The sequence below is a fragment of the Triturus cristatus genome, chromosome 9 (genome assembly GCF_964204655.1).
Source record: "Triturus cristatus chromosome 9, aTriCri1.1, whole genome shotgun sequence".
Classification (NCBI taxonomy): domain Eukaryota; kingdom Metazoa; phylum Chordata; class Amphibia; order Caudata; family Salamandridae; genus Triturus; species Triturus cristatus.
In genome coordinates, this window is record NC_140592.1 from 156,258,031 (window position 1) to 156,272,931 (window position 14,901).

General features: G+C 44.3%; 1 protein-coding gene across 3 annotated transcripts in view; it reads left to right on the forward strand.

Moving 5' to 3' along the window:
- The window catches only part of CACNA2D3 (calcium voltage-gated channel auxiliary subunit alpha2delta 3), a 2,334,275-nt gene that overhangs the window by 947,786 nt on the left and 1,371,588 nt on the right, over positions 1 to 14,901 (forward strand). For all 3 annotated transcript variants that reach the window (XM_085624637.1, XM_085624639.1, XM_085624638.1), the window contains exon 5: positions 4,250 to 4,412. In XM_085624637.1, coding sequence (XP_085480763.1) covers positions 4,250 to 4,412 — 163 coding nt within the window. The remainder of the gene's footprint in view (positions 1 to 4,249; positions 4,413 to 14,901) is intronic.

Here is a 14,901-nt window from a genome sequence, read left to right on the forward strand (position 1 = left end):
TGTCAATGGGAGCCTGTGTACGCGTTCGGTACACAGGCTTCCATCGAAGTCAATGGGAGTCCAACCGAATTGTATCCGGATGCATTCAAATGCATCATACTTGTTCGGTCGGACTCCCCTGACACGAGTCGTACGGAAAGCATTCCGGACACGAGACTTTTGGTTTGCTTTCCGAACGAGATCGGAATAGAGTCTAAATTGCATAAAGTGCCTATAATATTAAGGTAAGAGTTGAAATCTGAACTTGAGAAGTTGTGTGCCCAGTGAATAGTTGAACCAATTGAAGGCTGAGAATGACTGTCCTTGGTGGTTCTGCCAAATCCATAAGATAGTGTAGCAACATATGCGACTTAAATTCTAACATCTGGGGGGACTACCAACCTCTTCCCACCATAACAAACTATGTTAGCTATACTTCATGGGAGGTAATGTTCATGTCTCTCGATATATCTGTGGCTTATAATTAGATAGAATTGTCCAAGGAGTCTACACATCTCGCGTCTTTCGTAACACCAGATAATGATTAATACTACATATGAATGCCATTTGGGCTGTCATTGGTTTCCTTTGTGTTACAATGGCTGATGGACTATTTGGTCAGTGAAATGGCTAGCATGGCAAACTTTCAGGATGACATACTTATTTATGAGAAAGATGACTGTGAACACGACATGAGACTTAAGAGTGTGTTGGAAGGCGTTAAAACCTGAGGGTTGACACTAAGAAAAGACAAATGTAAATTAAATTAAGTGGACATCATATATCAGGCAAATGTATTGAATTAAAATTAAGATTTTGTAGGTGATTGAAGAAGCAACTGCACTCAAAGACAAAGATCAGCTGAGAACCTTTTTAGGGCCCATTAAATACTATGCCTACTTTGTAAATATTTTGCTACCAAGACAGCTAGCTTACGTTATTTGGTTAAAAAATACAATGTATGTCTAGAACAGAGAATGTGACAGTGTGTTCGATTCTGTAAAATGTAAAATAGTCTCAACAGGCCCACTTAAATCTTTTGATACTTATCTGTTATCACCCTGATGCTAGCAATCATGGGCTTGAGACCATGTTAATGCAGGAAAGAAGCAAAGGTTGTGAGGAAGTAATTGCCTTTGCCTCAAGAGCGTTAAATGGTGTGGAACACACATATTCCACCATTTAAAGAAAAGCTTTGAGTATATGGTTGGGAGTCCAATATTCCAAGAATGTTGTCTGGGGACATGAATTTATTTTACAAATGGACAATAAACCTTTGGTAGATTTATTCAGCACTAGCAGTGGTCATAGATCTACTCCTTGCATAGCTAAGTGACACTCTTGGTTATAGAAATGTCAATACGAGTTGCAATATGAAGCAGAGGTAAGGAACTCTCTGTAGATTGTTTGTCTAAGTTGCCGTTATGAAAACAGAATGAATATTGTGAAAACTGCATTAAAGATATAACCTTTATATGTTCTATGAATACAAATTTGTATGGCTTCTTGTCAGCGAACGAGTAGAGACAAGCATCTAGGAATGACAGTGTAATGCAATAGATCATGAGATGTTTCACTGGACAATAGCTTGTACCTAACATTGTGCAGAATAGTTAGGTTCCCTACTGGAGAGTTTCTGAAGGGTTTTCTATAATTGATGAATTGTGGGTCAGGTGTGAACTTTCTGTAGTTCCGAGTGGTCTTAGGGACATAGTGGTAAGTCTTGCCAATGAAGGCCATATAGTGTCATGAAAGGGAGGTTGAGGGAAAGCTTTTGTTGGCCAGGGATTGCTAAAGCTATAGAACATTGTGTTAGAGAATGATATGCATGTGTTTTAAGTGAGAAAACGCAAGTGTACGTCCCTAGTCTGATTACTCTGTTTGAATATACTAGTGCACCACAGAACAAATTGTCATTTGACATTTCCAGACCATTTGGAATCATAGGGGGTTCACCTAAATATGCATTGATTCTAATAGAGAACATGTCAAATGTCCAGAGATAAATTGTGTCAAAACTTTTAATTCGAGCAATGCTAAATAATTTTTTACAAGATGTGTTTGTCAGAGAAGTGTATCCAGGAGAATAAGTGATATATAATGGATCCCAGTTAGCATCTACAGCAATGTGTGAATTCTTGGAGTCTGCTGATGTTAAACATATTAGCACATCTTTGTATCACCCCCCGCAGCAATGTGCTCTTTGCTGGAGATCTTTTGATTTTGATCTTGTACATGAAGTATGAGTGGCAATACCCTAAGTGTGAGTCAGAATAGGTTGGTGTAGTATGAATAAAAGGTGTGCCAAATCAAATATTATTGTATCGCTCTAATTTTAAGTTAAAAACAATGTTAGACTGGATCCAGATATAATGGTCTAGTCGTGCTCATGGGATTGTGTGTGAAGAGGTCAACATATTTCTTGACAAATTACAGTCGCTATCGATCTAGGCAATTCTTCAGGACCGAAGACCTAATTTACTGTGGATTGGGCTTTGAAAAGATATAGGATGGTGGTGAGACCACCACTGACAGCCCGTCGGTGTGGTTCTCACTGCCATCCTAAGCATGTTTTCCGCCTGCCACATTAGAATGACATGCGGATTGTTGGCGTTTGGCAAGACCCACCGCCACACATCCGATGGGCTCCTTGAGCCCGCCGGTGCGGCGGAGGCAAAGTAGTGCCTACAATGGAGGCTGTGCTTGCCAGGCACCGCCATAGGCATTACGATGTGCCATTTCCGCCGACCCTTTCATGGCGATGAATCCGCCATGAAAAGGCTGGCAGAAAGGGACATTGGCCCTCTTGCCCCCAGACACGGGCCACATAGAGATGTGTGCAGTGTCCCTTTTTTGCATTCTAGCAGCACCCGCAGCAATGCAAAATATATGGCATTGCGGCCACCGTGGTGGCGGTCGCATCAAAATGCCTACTGCTGGACCATCGTCTGCATGTCGGGTTGGTCCCAATCCCTGATAGTCCGCCTACCATCTTAATTGGGCTCATAGTTAGGTGCCAATCATACCCAATCACATTCACAATGATGGATCTAAGAGTATAAAGTGTACCTTAGTAATAGTAAACACCGACCAGAAATTAAGAAAAAAAGACAGAAGTAAAAGACAAACTGGTATGAGGTTATAACCATGGCCTCAGTATAATACTGTAATAAATGCATGCCACTATTGTATTTAGTACATGCCATGGTGAATCAGCCCTTGACTGTGAGGGTGCATGATCGCAAAACATAAAAAAACAGTTGCAGACAAACAGACAGGCATGTGACACACTGGTGAAGAGTCCACCACACACATAACAGAAAGGTTGTCAGGGAAATGAAGACTTACGCAAAAGTGGTAAGGTTTTGACACCATCAAGTAGTAGCAGAGACCACGCTATTTAGAGGGTTAAAAACTAGTAAGGGAGAAGGCACATAAGTCTCCATCTTAAATAATAAACTTGCAAATATTGCAAGAAAGTGTCCCATTACTCATGGATTCCAGTGTGCAACTTGTGTGATGACTTTGCCCTGTCTCTGTCAGCTCGGAGTGAGTGAGCAAGGAGAAGGGGGTGGCGTTTATATGTCATGGCAATCAGAATGGCTTCAGGTGTGGGCTTCTAAGGTAATGAAAGCCGTTGGACTACCGGAGTATACAATGTGTGGTAGTTTGTGGATACCATGATAGGTGTAAAGTGCTGCTATAAATAGGTGCCATATTGAAAAGGGCATATCTCAATGGACAGACGTAGTAAAATGGGTATTCACCCTATAGTGACGAAGATGTCAGTGAGTCAGTATGAAATCATAGGGCCCCTAGTATGTGCCATATGTGGCTGTGCCCCCCAGCCTATAGGAGGGTATGCTTCACAAAGGAGCATTGCATCGATATGTGACAGACAATATGCAACTGTAAATGGGTGTCAAGTTAAACGAGGAGTGGCATATCCCATTATGTCTCAGTGTGGTATAAAGTCCCCTTTACCAATTTTTCTGTAATATGGGGGATGTGAAACCGGTGTAGAGGGGCCTAAATTATGCTTACTGACCCACTTGGAAAAAAGCCTTCAATTCCATAGAAGCAAATAGAGATCACTTCTCTACGCTAAGGGCAAAAGGGTGTCTGATAGCGAAGTCTATACTCATATTTAACTAGCACAAAAAAATTAGCTATTGCAACTTTTCATACTTTTGCATCCATTAATCTCTTTGATTGTTTTTTCTAATAAATTGTAAAAAAAAATATACTAACCACCCGTTCTTGTTTCTAGTATGAATACTTCAATGCTGTTCTCATCAATGAACGAGATGAAGATGGAAACTATTTAGAGCTGGGAAAGGAATTTTTGCTACTACCAAATGATCATTTTAATAATTTGCCTGTAAATATCAGCTTGAGTGATGTTCAAGTACCAACGAACATGTACAATAAAGGTAGGTTAAAATAATCTTTCTTCAAAGTATTGGCCTGGGGCAACAAACACAGTTCATGCATGACCAAATTGCGAACAACTGCTCTTTCAGTATAAATTGAAGCAACTGTAGTAAAAACCGAATACACTTAATTCACCGCCCAGGATCGAAACGTGGACATGTTATCTTATGTATCTATGCAATACCACCTTGCCAATTATACCCAACATGGATTCCATTGCAAAAGCCGCTAGCAAGTTTATGAATGCATTTTAGAGGATAGGTGGCCCTAGATTGTCTCTCCTGGTGGCTGAAGCATGCCACCAGAAGCAAGAGGAAAAACCCCTGCGTGAAAAGATCTATCTGGACCAGAGGTATCCTTTTCCTAAAGGTCACTCATGTGCTGTGCCATGAGGCTCAGAGGCACCACTGTGTGAAGAAAAATCCCGAGCAGGCTTCAGTTTTAATCTTTAAGCCCATGCGTGGCTGTGGGTCCACCTGGGGGAACCAGCTATTGTTGACATCTTTGCAATTCATCCCTAAGATTTCCACTGGAGTGGTGGTGGTGGGAGTTTCCAGAGATATCTCCAGAGAAATCTCCTTGCACTTTAAGGTGCCAGGCCTGTTGGAGTTGCATTGTTGGAGGGAGGGTTCCCAAAACAACAAAGTGCAATTGCACTAATTTCTTCCCTTCCGTGACCAGTGCAGATGAGCAGGAGCGCAGGAGACATTGGGCTCTCTTGCCTTACTCTGAATGAGGGAGCCACCAATCACCATACAAGCAGCAGGGAGCCCCTTGTGGTCCCCACATGCTGTATCAGTGCTTTTAATCAAGTAAGCATGAAGAGGAAAGAACAGAATGAAAGAATTTCCTAGCTCATAGCGGTCAGTTCAAAGGGCATTTGTATATCTCCATCTTCTTCCCTGTATTTAGTATATATTCCAGAATAAGTTGAATTTAACCAGCTCTTACAATGCAGAAAGACATAGCATTTTCATTGTCGAATAAAGATTTTTCAAGTCAATAGTTTTATTATAGCCTATGACATTGATAAATTATCATGTAGAAGTCTCACAATATAGCATGCACTACATCTTATGACAACAATGCTGCATACACGATATTGGTGAACTTATCTGTAATTAAGTGTTGATAGTGAACTGTGGCTTGCTGGTGTCCAGTGACTTTTTTAGGCGAGCACACACCTCACAAAAAGGCTTATGAGATACCGTCTGAGGGCTGGTTTGAACAGAAAATGTTCCTTAGCCAGATTATTTCTGTATATATCTTTTTAATTTCTTTCAAGACTTGTGGGCATGAGGTGCTTACTCGCTTAACAGAGGTTACAAAAAATTGCATAATTCAACATTTTAAAATACTTGCTGATGTAATTGAAAGATCTGTTCTTCCAATGACAAATTTGCAACAGTTTTTCATTGATCATCATCTCTTTGAAAACCACCCCAGATACAACACAAATCTCAAATTATCTTTTTCCTAGTTGATGCTCTTATCATTTCATTTTCATAACCAATTGCTTATCTGAAATATACAAAGTTTAAAGGCTTTGAAGTACACTTTGAATTTAAAGGTATTTGTGATTGTCAATCTGCATGTAACATTATGCATACCTAGGCTAATATTACATATATTGGTTTATGGTCTGGAATGAGATCTAGTCATAAGTCATAAGTCATAAAATTTATATAGCGCACTACATACCCAGAGGGTTTCAAGGCGCTTGGGGAGGGGAGGGGGGTTATTTGTCAAATATCCACGTTTTAAGTTGTTTTCTGAACGCTAGGTGATTCTGGGTGAGGCGAAGGTAAGCGGGGAGTGAGTTCCATGTTTTGGCAGCCAGGTATGAGAAGGATCTGCCTCCAATGGTGGTTTTGTTGATGCGAGGGACAGTGGCGAATGCTTGGCTGGAAGATCGAAGTTGGCGGGAGGGGGTGTAGAAGGACAGTCGAGAGTTGAGGCAATCTGGTCCGATGTCGTAGAGTGATTTGTGTGCGTGGGTAAGCAGTCGGAAAGTGATCCTCTTATTGACGGGTAGCCAGTGGAGGTCTTTAAGGTGATCCGAGATGTGTTCGTTGCGTGGGATGTCTAATATGAGCCTGGCTGAGGCGTTTTGGATTCGTTGTAGTTTCTTCTGTAGTTTGGCGGTGGTACCTGCGTAGAGGGTGTTTCCGTAGTCCAGTCGGCTCGTGACCAGAGCATGGGTGACTGTTTTCCTTGTTTCGGTGGGGATCCAGCGAAATGTTTTTCTGAGCATGCGAAGGATGTTGAAGCAGGATGAGGATACGGCGCTGACTTGTCTGTTCATTGAGAGTGAAGAGTCCAGGATGACGCCAAGGTTCCGTGCGTGGTCTGTCGGGATGGGTGCTTTTCCGAGGGCTTCCGGCCACCAGGAGTCGTCCCAAGCAGAGGGGGATTTACCTAAGATGAGGACTTCTGTTTTGTCTGAGTTCAGTTTCAGACGGCTTTGTTTCATCCATTCGGCGACTTCTTTCATTCCTTCGTGTAGGTTAGTTTTGGCGGTGCTGGGGTCCTTGGTGAGAGAAAGGATCAGTTGAGTGTCATCCGCGTAAGAGATGATGTTGAGGTTGTGTTGGCGGGCGATGGTCGCGAGGGGGCTCATGTATACGTTGAAGAGGGTGGGGCTGAGTGAGGATCCTTGTGGTACGCCGCAGATGATTTCAGAGGCCTCGGACTTGAATGGAGGGAGGCGGACTCTCTGGGTTCTTCCGGAGAGGAACGAGGTGATCCATTCCAGTGCCTTTCCTTGGATTCCGATGTTTTTGAGGCGCTGTAAAAGGGTGCTGTGGCAGACTGTGTCGAAGGCAGCAGAGAGGTCGAGGAGGATGAGGGCGACTGTGTCTCCAATGTCCAGTAGAGTTCGAATGTCGTCTGTTGCTGCGATGAGGGCGGTCTCAGTGCTGTGTTTTGCTCGGAAGCCAGATTGTGAGGAGTCGAGGGATTTGTTGGCTTCGAGGAAGGCGGCGAGCTGGTTGTTGACAGCTTTCTCGATGACTTTGGCCGGGAATGGAAGAAGTGAGATGGGGCGGTAGTTTTTGAGTTCGGTGGGGTCTGCTGTTGGTTTTTTCAGAAGTGCGGTGAGTTCAGCGTGTTTCCAGTCTTCTGGGAAGGTAGCGGGGTTGAAGGAGCAGTTGATGACGTCTCGGAGGTGCGGGGCTATGACGGAGTCTGCTTTGTTGAAGATGTGGTGAGGGCATGGGTCTGTGGGGGATCCAGAGTGGATGGAATTCATCAGGCGGATGGTGTCCTCAGTGGTGATTGGGTTCCAGGCGTTGAGGGTGTTAACGGGGGGAAGATAGTCAGCTGATGGTAGGGTGGGTTGGCTTCCGGGTTGGTTGTCAAAGCTGTTGTGGATGTCAGCAATCTTGTTGTGGAAAAAAGAGGCTAGGGAGTCGCAGAGAGTTTGAGAGGGGGTGATGTCGTTGGAGTTGGCCGAGGGGTTGGAAAATTCCTTGACGATGTTGAAAAGTTCCTTGCTGTTGTGGGCGTTGTTGTCGAGTCGATCCTTGAATGCTGTTTTTTTGGCTTTTCGGATCAGTTGGTGGTGAGTACGGATGGCGTTTTTGAAGGCGTCCTTGTTGCTGGTGGATGAGTCTTTTTTCCAGGCCTTTTCAAGGGAGCGGCATAGTTTCTTGGATTTCTTGAGGTCCTCGTTGAACCATGAGGCCTTCTTGATTTTGTGTAGGCGTTTTTTCAGTGGTGCTAAGGTGTCTGCGGTGTTGGATAACCAAAGGGTGAGGTTGGAGGCGGCTTCGTTGGCGTCAGAAGAGAGGGCTGGGGAGGTTTGAAGGATCGATGAGGAGATCTGTTCCGTGGTGATTTTGTTCCAGTTTCTTTGTAGAGTTGTTTGGAGGTGGATGATGGGTTTCGGCTTGTTGTAGGTGAAGTGGACGCAGCTGTGGTCAGTCCAGAGGAGCTCCGTAGTGTGGTTGAAAGAGACATGGTTGCTAGAGGTGAAGATGGGGTCGAGTGTGTGACCTGCGATGTGGGTGGGGGAAGTGACCAGTTGTTTAAGTCCGAGGTTGGCGAGGTTGTCTAAGAGGGTGGCGGTGTTGCGGTCGTTGATCTTCTCAAGGTGGAAGTTGAGGTCTCCCAGGAGGATGTAGTCTTTGGAGGGGAGCGCGTGTGGGGTGATGAAGTCCGTGATGTCTTCACTGAATCTTGCGCGGGGTCCTGGTGGTCTGTAGAGGAGGGTGCCTCTGAGTGTGGTCTTGGGGTCGATGTGGATCTGGAAGTGGAGGTGTTCGGAGTTGGCGAGGTTGGCGTCAGAGCTGGTTGAGATGTGGATTGATTTCTTGTGGACGATAGCGATTCCTCCTCCTGTTTGGTCGGTGCGGTCTTTGCGTGTAATCTTATAGTCGTCAGGGATAGCGATGGCGATGTCAGGGGCGGAGGAGGCGTTCATCCATGTTTCCGTTAGGAAGGCGACGTCTGGAGAGATGGTGTCTAGTAGGTTCCAAAGGTCAATGGCGTGCCTGTGGACCGAGCGGGTGTTGAGAAGGATGCATTCTAGGTGGTTGGGGTCGGGAATCTGTGGTGTGGTCGGAGCGGAGATGTTGACGGTGCCGCTGAATTTGCAGGAGGGGCAGGAGAACGGTCCATGGGTGCGTCCTGGAGCGGCTTGGATGCAGTAGGGGGCGCGACCGGGGTTAAGGGCTAGGAGGGTGGCGGCATCGTAGGTAACGCGGGGGGGCTGGGCAGTGCGAGGGGCAGGGGGTCTGGCGCTGGGCGCGGTCCAGGCGCGGACGGGCGTAGACGGGCTTACCTTTGGCGCACCTTCGGCGCGGGTTGGGCGCGGACGCTGCGCGTGAACGCTGCGCGCAAGAGCAACTGTCATAAGTGGGAGGGGGAAGGGGCGAGGGAGGAGCAGCTGGGAGGCGGGTGCGTGGTGGAGGGGGCGGGCTCTGGCCAACAACAACAACAACAGCAATGGCGGCTGGGGCGGAAGCGCCGACCGGGTCGGGTGAAACCGATCAAAGAACTACGCGGGCGGCCACACAATGCCAAAGCAGGCACAATGCCAAAGCAGGGAGCAGCTAATGCAGGAGCACAAATACAAATAATGCAGCAAAGGGCAGCAAACACGGGCACACGATCTCGGCAGGACAATACAATGTTTAAAATAAACAATAAGTGCAGCAAAGGACGATAACTATGATCAGCAGCAGGGCTGCGCAACGATACCCAGCTTGAGGCAGGAGAGAGCGGGGGCAGGAGGGAGCGACCGTAACTGACCAAGTCAGGACGGACACAGCGCTACGATGTCCGAAGTGGAGGCTATGTAGTTTAGTGGGAGGGAGGAGCAGCTGGGAGGCAGGTGCGTGGTGGAGGGGGCGGGCTCTGGCCAACAACAACAACAACAGCAATGGCGGCTGGGGTGGAAGCGCCGACCGGGTCGGGTGAAACCGATCAAAGAACTACGCGGGCGGCCACACAATGCCAAAGCAGGCACAATGCCAAAGCAGGGAGCAGCTAATGCAGGAGCACAAATACAAATAATGCAGCAAAGGGCAGCAAACACGGGCACACGATCTCGGCAGGACAATACAATGTTTAAAATAAACAATAAGTGCAGCAAAGGACGATAACTATGATCAGCAGCAGGGCTGCGCAACGATACCCAGCTTGAGGCAGGAGAGAGCGGGGGCAGGAGGGAGCGACCGTAACTGACCAAGTCAGGACGGATGCAAATTAAACTTTTGCTTTTTTTTCAGTTGAATGACCAGATTCTAAAATCTATCTAGAAGTGCTTATTAACCTTAGATCTTCATAAACAATGTATTATGTTATGCTAATAGGTCTTCTAACCCAAAAATCTTGGGCTTTTAGTTGCATCAAATGCAGTCTTTAATTGAACTTTGAAGCATTTAAAGAAATGTCTAGAGTTATATAATTTTAAACATTCAGACTCCAAAGTAAACATTTGTAAGATGATCAATGCTGTCACACGAATGTATTTGAACATTATACATTCTAAGTACATTATACTGCCTTTATTGATACATTTTCTAGATAGTTGTCTGATGAAAAGTAGCTGGAGGACGTGACTAACTTCATTGGTAATGGTTGGCCCATTACAAAAGTACACCTATAGCATTGATTCCCTGCAGGAGAGTTGCAGAAGAGATATCCACAGTTCGGGGCCGTATGTGCAGGGGTGGAAAATTGATTGTCCTGGGGTGCCTACGCAGATGCGTTCTCAATTTGGCCCAGGATGGTCATATTGGTGTTCACACTATGAAGCATACAGGAAGAGAGGATTTTTAGTGGTCCGGGATGGACAACGCTATTGAACATTATGTCTGTGAATGTTGTATGTGTGTCCTCAATGATAAATCACAGGTGACATGCCCTTCTGCTGTCACGCCCATCATAGTTAAAAACACACCTTGATACCAGGTGGCATTTGATGTGGCGGGAACCATTGGAGTTACAGGCAGCATGCCCAAGTATGCTTTGATTTTGGTGGGCTAAATTACTAAATGGCCAGAAGTGAAATTTGTGGACAGCACTAACTCTGATGTAGTCATTAAGTTCTGCAGGGAAGTATTCATGAGAGAAGGATTCCCAGAAGAGTTAGTGACTGATAATGGCACTCAGCTAGTATCCAAGGAATTGAATATCCTTATATCATCCCCACAGTAATGGCTTGGTTGAGAGATTGAACTGTGGCATCATGGACCAATTACATCTTGCACTTATCAATAACCCAGGGCGGGTAACTCCGCTCCGTCAGCGGAGTTTCCGGAATTTTGCCTACTCCATGTTCTGTTGCGAATACAGAGTTTAGGCAAAACTCCGACTCTGTGGTGGAGTGGAGTTAGCCGGCATCTCCACCCTCCCAAAGTAATTATAATGTTTAAAAAAAGGAACTTACCTGGCGTGGCTGCCTCCTCCTTACCATGGCCGCTCTCCTTCCTCGTCCTCGCCGTCCTACTTCTTAGATAACCCCTACGTTGTACGTCTCACGTGCTAGATGTTTAGTAGCAAGGAGCCATGCAAGATGATACTCAGTTCTCAAGAAAATCCTTCTGAAATATAGCACAAAAACTGTAAATAGGAAAACATTAATTGTAAGAGGGGACAAATTGGTTCCCCCTCTTCGAATAAGAGACAAAAGCTTCAAAGAATATCGCATGAACAAAAACAAATAAAGCAACATTTAAGGAAACTTATCAAAGTCCATTGCACAAGGTTATGAAATAATGCAGCCAAAGGAGAAAAGACAACTCAAATGTTTTCTAAAAGTTGCATTTTCTGATTTAGTATAATAACTCCTAATTAAATTCAAACATAATGTAGTAATCACACATATCATATATAAGCATTTTGTAAAGTTGTCAGTGAATGTTACACAAAAACGTTCAACTCTAATTATGGACTATTACCACAATTAAAAAAAGTAGCAACATGCAAACTGTTTCTAAAAATCATTACAATAAAAAATATTTTTTTGGCATAAATGATCTTTATAATGTTAGGCACTTATACTGAAAGTTTCAGACAAGTAACTCTGTGCATATACAAATTGCACCAATGTAGAGTTTCTTTATGACACTCCTCTATGGTACCCCCCTTAATTGTCATGGATGAGGTGGCAGGCACCGCGCAGTGCCTGTCACCCTGCGCGTGACAATGCACACACTGCATTCCCAGCATTGTGGCGGACAATGCTGGGAATGGAGGATGCCACCGCCACGGTGGTGGTGGCATCCTAATTGCAGGTGCGGGACCGCCGCACCACTGGCGGCCGGTCCCAGCACCGCTAGGGTGGCAGACGGACATCCTGATGGGCCCCAAAGTTTCATCATTAGTTTTTCATGACATCGCTGGTAAAAATATAATGTAATCAGTAACTAAACATCTTAAATTCACTATTTAATTCATTCTACTGTTTTACCTAATCAAGTACGCTTTTACGGTGCTTGTTCATCAACCTTTCTCAGTTTCAGCAAAGTTTGTCTAAATATGTGCATTGGGCACATTTTATTTTGTTGTCAAGATAGGTTTATCGGTCATGCAAAGCAAGATCAGCTTTTACACTGCATCAAATGTAAGAGTGCAGGGCATCCTGGCTACCCCACTATCCGAAAAAAGGATCGAAACATGCTTGTGCTATTGATGTCAGAAGAAGGGTACATTAAGGACAAAGGCTGCAAATAAAGTAAAACTAGTTGCCTCGTACTTTAATTAATGTAAATTACTAAATGCTCTCAAAAACCAACACATCGGTAACCACTGACAACAGTAGCGCTGTAATTGGCGCTACGTCAAACGGTGAGCGAACATTCCCTATTATGCCAAATGGTGATTGATGGGGCTAATGGTTGCCATTGGTTACTGAAACAGTCCCTTTGTGGCAGAACCCCAAGCGGATGATCCTAAGAATAGCCTTGAGTTTGGGGTGCAGGGAAATGTTGCAAACAGTAAAGTTAACCAGGCACTGTGAGATGGGCCAGCTTCATTCAATGTTTAGCTTTGTGCAACACCTTCCTCAATTGTCTGCGGCTCTCAATCAACAAGTGCATTGTTTAACCTATGGATTGTGTCATAATACACTGAATAGTTGGCAAAGGCTTCGCAACACTTGGCTGTAAAACCACACATACTACAGAAAAGGGGGCTTGTTCTGACTCCATTTCCGTGACCTGGCTTTTCTGCAAAAGAAGATGAGAGGAAGGTTTCCTCCCATATTAAACCTTGTTTTCAGGACATGGTGTTCCATGCATCTGAAGTGCAGCACACCTTGGTTCTGTGGGGCTACCCTGGTGCGTTGCTGTACCTCTAAGTTAGACTGACCCAGCTCTCTGGTTCCTACAGCTTGTGTTGGTGGGAACCCATGCACATGTCTGAGTATGCCTAGCTCCTCTATGCCTGACCCTGCCTGGTCTGTCTATGTTGATGCTTATTTCAGTAACTCAGCGGGATTCACTCAGTGAGCTCTGTCCATGCCTATCTGCCATCAATGTATTATGTTATGCTAATAGGTCTTTTATCCCAAATTCAAAATAGCTGACAGTGAGAATATCAAAAAACCTCACTGTTTACAAAAAGGTTTTTCAAAATTTCTAAATACTGGAATGTTAGTAAAGCAGCTCGTTACTGTCCTTTTATTTTGCAGAGTGATGCAAAAATGTAACCTTCCTCTAAGTCAGGAGTTTCTCAGCAGACAACAAGAAGAGATAAAGTCCATAATGTCCCTACATAAGCTCAGGTCCACGTCAGCCTAGTTTTGACTGCCCAGTCCCTCGCTTACTCGTCGTAAATTGTTGCTGTGTCCTCCACAGTTTTGCCCTTGCTCAGGCATTGCTTTTCCCTACTTTTATCTCTTTGCTTAATCCAAAATCAATCTCCATTCCTTGGGTGACATTTGCTTTAGGTGTTATTTACTCCTGTCTGGAAAATATTCTTTTTGATAAAATAATGTAGTCTGGGATATTCGGGTACCAATTATGACTGTGGTGCATGTTTCATTGAATCTCTCTAAATGGATTGATAATTTGTTGGATCATACTGTTTTTGATTGCAGCAAACAGCAAAACCTGCACACGCACACCAGTAAAGTAAAACAATTTCTGAAAAATAACAGGTTACATTGTTCACTGCCTTTTGATGCAGCACTTGAGATGTTTATTATTTTTTGTCAATATGATGCGTATTATCTCTACCAGTCCAAACATAATTGCTATTCTCTCCACGCTACAGTGCCAGGGGGCCAGGGTTTGCTCATCAATGCCAAGTTACATACCTTTGCGCTGAAAAGCGTTCTTATCTCCGCATTCCAGAACCCTGCTGTAACAATGTTTCCAGAGACAGCATGGGCATCGGGCCTTCCATTTCTCTCAGAGGCCATTGTGACTGCTGTCGTATAGCCAAGGGATCAGATAGTGTTGTACGCTTATGATTTCATGTCAATTTGAAAGTTTTAACAAAATGAGCTTGTTTTATTTTATGAGAATATGAGACATTTTACTTCTGACATAGAAACAGCCCATTAGAGAACAGATTCTGTTTTTAATTTTGTTATCTTGTTAAGAATTATATTTGCACATTATTTCAGGTACCTGGATTTTCTTTACTTTATATCTTCCAATGTATGTTTCTCTGCATTAACTCTCTAAAATTACGCAGGACATTAGAACATTTTGTAGGGAGGCACACGGGTAAGAAAACACAAATTCAAAGTATAATCTGTATATTTAGGGGTTTATTCTTGACAGCATCCGCTTCATAAGTATGTACAACCGCCTTTGCCCAATCGCTATCTCCTGTTGATATATACAATCTCCCCATTCGAAAACATCCACAATGCCTTCACGAGCAGAAGCGCCTGTTCACAACCAAAAGGTAATAGATGAGATAGACACGAGCGATACACAATGGTGTCACACCAGTGACTATCACATAACAATACAATAATATACAAATATAAACACTTGAACGCGGACACCGAGAAAGTGAGCACACACA